A 7214-nucleotide genomic window follows, 5' to 3' on the forward strand; every position below is an offset into this window, starting at 1 on the left:
GTGTCTGGCAAGATCTGGAGTAGCATTTTCTCTTATCCTCGTGAGTGGGACAGAAGGGTTGGAAGTCAGTGGAGGCACAGAGCGAGAGCCTCCTGCCCAGGGCACAGGATGCGGCTCTTCTGCTCCCATGAGGATAGTGACGCGGAGGTCCGCAGCACCTTCCTGGGGAGGGCTCTGGACCAGCTGCCCTGCCGGACTGTGTGCAGAGGGAGCTGCTCCCAGACACTCTGGCCGGCCGGCCCCGCCCTAGGTGGCCCGCACCTTCATCTCCGACACCTTGTAGCTGTAGTTGTACCCCTTCCCTAACCTCCAGTTGATGCCGTTTGCAAAGCTCTCGTGGGGCCCCCCAAGGTAGCGACCGTTCAGGTTTGACACATGACAGTTGTTGTACCACCAGGCCCCCTGGTACTGCACCGCACAGTTTGCAGTATTTTTGTCGTTGTCTTGGTCTTTGGTGGAGAAGGCGTGGTTGTTGTGGGACGTCAGGGAATCACCTGCTCAGAAGGAAAGGTTGCCTAATTGGCACACAGGGATAGGAGGTCCCCGACGCTGGTCCAGGTCAAAGCTGCTGTGTCTGGGTGTGCAGGTTGCACACTGTGCAACTCCAAGGGTTGCCACTCACATGACCCCAGGAAGCATCCCTCTGCTTATGCAGTGGCCTTGGTATCCCCTCATCTGGTCTGCTCCTGCCAGCCAACAGGCATCCTCTCACTTAGGGGGAGAACTCTTTCATCCTCAGGGGAGAATTCCAGTAACAAGAGTGGGAATGGAGCCTTCAGGGAAATGGGCTAAATTATCATCCTTCCCCGTTTTTCATCAGTAATGGTAGTTAATAATAATGCCATAGCTTGTTGGACTTTGTCATGGGTCACATCAGCCTTGTGGGTACACTTAGGTGTGCGTAGTATTACCTCACTGTGTGGATAAGAAACTGGTGAGGTTAAGTCCCCAGGAACATCACACAGAGTAGGCAGAGCCAGGACGCTCAGCAGGTCCTCTCTGCTTCCCCAAACCCCGCGCCGAAGCCCAGGCCACTGCTGTGCCCCACGCGGACTCTCACCTGCGCTGCCCTCGACAAAGGCTCCCAGGACCAGCTTGTACTTCTCTGCCTCACCCGCCATCTTGAATGACTGGTACTTGGCAAATTCGTGGTTGCCCTCAAAGTCCATGAGGTCTACCCGGAGCTCGCTGTTTCCTGTTGGAGGTGGATGCTCAGGTCCCAGCAGAAGGGACCCTCTGCCTCCAGGCACGGGGGGATGGGAATTTGAGTTTTAGGGGACGTCTAACTTGGCATCGGGGACAATTCACCCGGAAGGTGTGAGAGGCTGGGCTGGTGTGGTGGGAGGACCTCAGGGATGGCTCCCTGTTTTCAAATAGCTCCCCTGCTGTTCCATCAGCCATGCCTGAAATTCCACGGTCGGTGTTCCTCGGATGGAATGAAGCCTCGCTCTAGTTTGCAACCCTAAATTCTCCTGCAAATAGCTGTGAATGCCACGGCAGGAAACCTTTGTATGTGTAGTTTCTTCTGCAAGAATCTCAGGCATATGAGTGGACACCGTCAAGGTTGCCATGAGGGAGTGGAAGAATTAAGAACGGATTTACAGGTTTGCCGTTGACCTCAGGACCAGCTGTGAAGCTGATTCTGTGGAACGGAGAAGTGGGGTGAGGGGGCCTGCGTGGGGACCGCCACATGCACTGAGCAGGAGAGGCAAGGGAGGGGGCTCTGAGCGCCTAAGATCCCAGTTTCAAGGACGGACCAACAGTTGGAAGTGGGAGAAGGGCCACCCCAATCCAGATGGCCTCCTCCTCACTTCCGACTCTCGGGTTCTAGATACGATCGGTCCCGAGACCAGAAGTCGTCTTCACTCCAATAATCCACCTCCTCCGATTTGAACACTCAGAGAGTGTAAGAGAATACATGTCCTAGGTTCTCAGAGTAATAAACCTTCCTGCTGTCAGACGTGACCACCCCTGGGGCGAGGAGGAGCGGGGTCTTCTGGTTCATGTGGCCCAGGGCTAAGGTCAGGGGCATGTGGATTTCAGGCACCGCACCACAGAGCCCCAGCCGTGGGCCTACCCTGGGCGGTCAGGGCGTGGATGTTGTCATTCCCCAGCCAGAACTCTCCCAGCTGACTGCCGAAGCCCTGCTTGTACGCGGTCCAGTCCCGGTAGAAGTCCACGGAGCCGTCACTCCTTCGCTGGAAAACCTGCACACGATGGGGAGGGCTGAGGAGACGGGGCCCCACTGCCGTCCCCCCACAGGGCACCCCGGCCACACGTGGGAGCAGCAGTGGTAGTTCACACGCATCACAGGCCGAGGACCAGAACGTGGGTCTCATCAAAGAGCCCAGGGGCAGTCAGGGACACCCACATGGGACCAAGGAGGAAATGGAGGCTCAGAGAGGGCAGGCGACGAGGCCAAAGCCACACGGCTGGAGAGGAGTGGGCACCTCCGGGCCTGAGCCCCCCACCCTGAGCCACGGGACTCCTTCCCATATGGGTGCACACCCCCCTCCCCCGACATTTCTGATCCTCCCGACCTCAGTGAAAGGACGGGGTCAGCCTGAGCCTGGAGGGAGTGGACGGTCTCACAAAGGCCACTATAGAGTGATCTGCCACCAGGTGAACCTCCCAGGCACGCCCGCCCCTGCCCAGGAACCCCACGGCCATCCCTGGGTCCCCCCCCACTCACGGTCCACCCCCCGCCGTCCACGTCCATGTCACACAGCACGGTCAGGGGCCGGCAGTCGGGCAGGTAGATGGTGTGCCAGCCACTCAGAAAGTGCCCCCTGGTGAGCAGCTCCTTACAGGTCCGAGGTCCTGGGAGGGGAAGCCGGGGAATGGACGCCTGGACAGGAGCTCTGGGCAGGGCAGGGGGGAGGAGGAGGGGGGAGGAGGGAGAGGCAGGGACACCTACCTGGGGGAGGGGGGCTCTGAGTCCTGGGACAGAGATGCAGCCCCCAAGGCCACTCAGCTGTGACGGCCAGGCCCCGTCTACCTGGCCATCCCCACCTCCCAGGGCTGCCCCCGCCTAGTCTCCTGGACACCGGCCCTCCTCCAGGAATATACTCGAGTTATCCAGGCAATGGCTGCCTATCACTCGGGTAATTGGGGAGTCGGATATGCGCAGAGAGGGTTTTGTCCTTGGAAGTTGGAACCTGAGTCTGTGCAGCTGGCCTTCTGGTCGACCCCCCACTCCCCCGCCCCCAGCAGGAGCAGGTCCAGGCGGAGGTCGGGGGGTCAGCGTGTGCGTGGTCACCTGTGGCACAGGAATGAAGCTGCCCCGGCTCTCCTGTTGTGGGGAGAGAGGACATGCACGTCACACGTCTGGAAACAGCGCCCTGTGCCCCTCAGCCCCGTTGCTCCGTGAGCACAGCGGGGAGAATGGAAACCGTTATCCAGCTCTTTGCAGGACTCTCCGCCTCCAGCCCTGAGGACCAGTTCCTAGACTCGGCATCACTGGGCTTGCTTGACCCCCACTGCACCCGGCCTGCCCGGGGGCTGGCGGCCAGCACTGTCGAGCGGGGCGCTGGCTGGACCGCCGTGCCGGCCACCTCGCCTGGGCTTCACGGGTCACGGCGGTGGAGGCTCAGCGCCCCCAGGCCTATCGCTTTCCACAGCCCGTGTCTCCACCAGAGCCTCTGGTTGTGGACAGTATTGGGGAGCATTTGGGATGTGAGTCTGGGCCCCAACCTTGCACTTTGTATTTGTAGCTGGAGCATGTGACTGTGTCTTGGAGTTTTGCCTTTTCTTGCTTTTACAAATTTTTTTAAAAATGAGCATAAATCAGAAAATTATAAGCAAAATGTCCGCAATTATGTAGTAAGGCAGTATTGCCAGTCACCGGGGTCCAGCTCTGGAGCCGCTGAGCTTTGAGCGCTCACCGGCCGCTGACAAAGCAAGCCGGGCTCAGAGGCCCCTCGTCCCGCACCCGCCGGCTAGACGGACAGGGCCCGGGGTGTGGTCTCAGATCCTCTCCCAGATGGTGCTGGGAGTGACCGAGGCCCCTGGGACCCCCCAGCCCATTGCAAAGCCTGCCCAATGACCCCAGGGAGGCGGAGGGGCTCACCTTTCTCTCCGCCCGCGCCCTTTTCCCCTCGGTCTCCTGGGGAGAGACAGGAGATGCACAGGACGTCTGGTCAGTGGACATCAACCCTCCGCTCTGGAAACCACCCAAGGGCTCAGTTCTTCGGGAGCTGGGGCGTGGGGGACAAGGCGGGGGCTCTGGGCACCACACACGCGTGCTCCGCGGCCCACACAGCTTTCCAATGCCTGGGTCTCAGCCAGGGGAGTGGGGGGGGCGGACTCAGAGGCCTGGATTCTTCCCTGGGTTATGAGAGGCTGTTCTGGGCCTGGGGCCCCGGACCCGGGACCCAGTTCACATGCTGTCTCGAAGCTCTTTGGAAACAGGAAGCAGGACAGGTCCCTCTCTGCCACTTGGCCTCCCTCCCTCTCTCTGTCTCTCTCCCATCTCTCTCTCCGCCTCCTCCCCCTCTCTCTCTGTCTGTCTCCATCTCTCCTGTCTCTGTGGACTGGCCCCGGGCTCCTGCTCAGGGGTCCTAGCTCTTCATCACCTTTGGTACCTTTGGGCCCGGCCGGCCCTGCCTTCCCAGGGACTCCGGGAGAACCTCGTTCCCCTGTAAATTCCAATGATACATCTTTGAGGAAAAGGCAACCTGAAGAATTCCACTTGAGCGTCTCTGCCCTAAGGAAAACAGTCCTGACCCTCCCATCCCAGCTGCGGTATCCTCAGGATCACTGCCCTGGGACTCAGCCCGAGGGTGACAGCAGACAGCGGGGACAAAGCACTCACAGCCACCCGGTGCCGACCGGCCGGCACGCCAAGCCCGGGCCCCAGGGAACCACCAGCGTTCTGGCTCCCGACCACCTCAGTGTAGCAGCCCAGGGCCAGGCCACCGTCACAGAGCCCCACCGTCTACATGGGGGCCTGGGACCAAGAGCACGTCCTCAGAGACCCTGTCACACAGGAGCCTCCGGCCCATTGGTTCTGGGAGGGAGGAGGGGCCCTGCCCTGTGCTCAGCCCTGGACGCAGAGGCGGTCAGGTGCAATTATGCATCCCTCCGTGGTGGTTCTCTCTCCATCTCCAGCGAGGAGGGGTCAGGAGCCACGAGGCCTCCCAGGTCTGCGTTATTGACGTTAGCAGGGGGCTAGGACCACCCAGGGCCCCTGCCCCTCCTCCTGAGCACTGAGGGGAGGGTCAGGAGAGGCGGCCCCAGGCTCAGCCGAGGCAGCAGGACCATCTGCCGGCAGGCTGCCCTCCCCGGGGAGTGTTGGTGTGGAGGTGTGGGGCAGAGGGGGCGCCGGCTCAGCTTGGGGCGGACTAACCACACCCACTAGTGGGCAGCGCCCCAGACTTGCTCCTCCTCCCAGTGTCCCCCCCCGCAGGATCCCCAGCCTGGAGCCCATCGTGGTGAGCACACACCGCCCTCCCATCCCCAGGCCCTGCCCTGGGTGCCCATGGCCCCTGAGCTGGATACCTCCTAGGACGTGAGAGGCTGGGACCTCCGAGCTCGCCCTGTCTCCGGAGCCCTTGGAGTCCACTCACACCCAGGCCCGGGGCACTCACCCCTTGAGCTGGGTGCACACCTGCCCTTCATACCAGGCTCGGGGCCCAAAACCCCACAAGGGGGCCAGCACGTCGACGGGAGAGGTGTGGAGTGCTCGGGGGCCTTCATACTGAGTTGGGGTGCAGCTCCACCCTCCCTGGTGATGGCTGACTGCTCTGCGCCCCAGTTTTCTCATCTGCGGTACAGACAGAAAAGGCTGGGGCCTCAGTTTTCAGGTGAGAATGCCGAGGTACGTAAGGCTTGGAACTCTTGCCCACGGCCACGTAAAGCCAGGGCTGGATCGAGGACCAGGAAGCGGGTGCTCTATGAAAATATACCCAAATGTGAGCTCACAGACTAGCTGAGACCAGCCCCCTCCTCAGGGAATGACACATCCCGGTGGGCCTTGAGGGTCGCTCCTGATGCCAGCTCTGAGCAGGGTCGTGATCCAAGCCCCCGACCTGAGACCCGCAGGGGCTACTGCCCACCCGGGGTCTAATTTGAGAAGAGCCGGTGCTCAGTGACCCCCACCCCCGAGCCAGAGCACGTACCTTTCTGTCCACTGGCGCCTGCCTCTCCCTTGGGCCCTGCGGGTCCGGGCAGCCCCGGGCAGCCTCGGAGGATGGAGAGCTTGTCGGAGCCCTCCAGACCCACCAGCTTCACCTCTGCAGAGAGACACAGAGCGCCAGTCAGGGAGCTCGTCCTGGGCCTGAGAGCCCTGCAGAGCCGGCGACAGGCCACCCGAGCCACGGCGATCTGCCACGCGGCGACCTCGGCCTGGGCTCTTGGCTGTGGCCAGAGTCACCCGTCTCAGATGAAGGGTCAGCCTGGCAGTGAGTTTCCCGCCTCTGGTGGGCACTGGTCAGGCGTGGAGGTGATGCCGGGCCGAGCCCTGGCCTTGTAGTCGCCCCTGCCTGAGCCCCCCTCCCCCCAGCCTCAGTGCTGGAGGGTCACCCCGGCAGCGAGGCGTTCAAAAATGTGCAGTGTCCGCTTTTGAGAAGTGATGACTGCAACTCGCTATCATGAGGAAGAAGGAAATTGTCCAGAAGGGCTTAGCTCGGGGCCCAGCACAGCTGGCTGTTAGCGCACGGGGCCTGCGGCTTTCAGACCCGACCGCTGTCACGTCCTACTCACCTGGTGTCTGACTCACCTGGACAGGTGTCGGGGGCGGAGGCTCCGGCGCCCAGGAAGGCGATGGCCAGCACTGCGGGCCTGATGGCCACGGCCACTCCACGCTGCTCCATCGCTCCGCTCCGTGCCGCCAGAGGAGCCCCGTGCTCTTATAGGGCTGTGGCCACGCACTGTCACCTCTGGCCCTGTTTCTCCTCCCGGTGGGGACAGCCAGCTCCTCCCCCGGCTTGTGGCGCCAGCTGGAGGTGGAAGCAGCCTCAGCTGGGTCTCTTCCAGGGCCCAGATCTTCCTTACTGAGCATCTGACTTCCGTGCTCCCTGTGGACCGGCCCCGCTTCCCCTCGGCAGGGACACTTCCCTCCAGCCACCAGGCCCCCTAGGCCCTGCACAGGGAAGGGCCAGCACCCCCCTCCACAAATCACCCAGCTCTGCCCAGGCCACACTTGAGGCCTTCTCAGGGGGCAGGGTTTGAGGAATTCATTTGCATTTTATGGGCTTCAAGTCTACAGAAATTTA

The 7214-nt window shown here is 61.9% G+C and overlaps 1 protein-coding gene across 1 annotated transcript; it reads right to left on the reverse strand.

Annotated features, from left to right (window-relative positions):
* Positions 1–246: 246 nt before the first annotated feature.
* On the reverse strand, positions 247–6812 carry LOC132367484 (ficolin-1-like). The gene is made up of 9 exons (XM_059925960.1): positions 6719–6812; positions 6120–6233; positions 4584–4637; positions 4070–4105; positions 3260–3292; positions 2693–2820; positions 2078–2207; positions 1061–1195; positions 247–494 (listed from the first exon to the last, which is right to left on the reverse strand). Exons 1-9 carry the CDS (start codon positions 6810–6812, stop codon positions 247–249), a joined length of 972 nt encoding a protein of 323 aa, XP_059781943.1.
* Between the last annotated feature and the right edge of the window lie 402 nt (positions 6813–7214).

This window comes from Balaenoptera ricei, chromosome 6 (genome assembly GCF_028023285.1).
Source record: "Balaenoptera ricei isolate mBalRic1 chromosome 6, mBalRic1.hap2, whole genome shotgun sequence".
NCBI classification, from domain to species: Eukaryota; Metazoa; Chordata; class Mammalia; order Artiodactyla; family Balaenopteridae; genus Balaenoptera; species Balaenoptera ricei.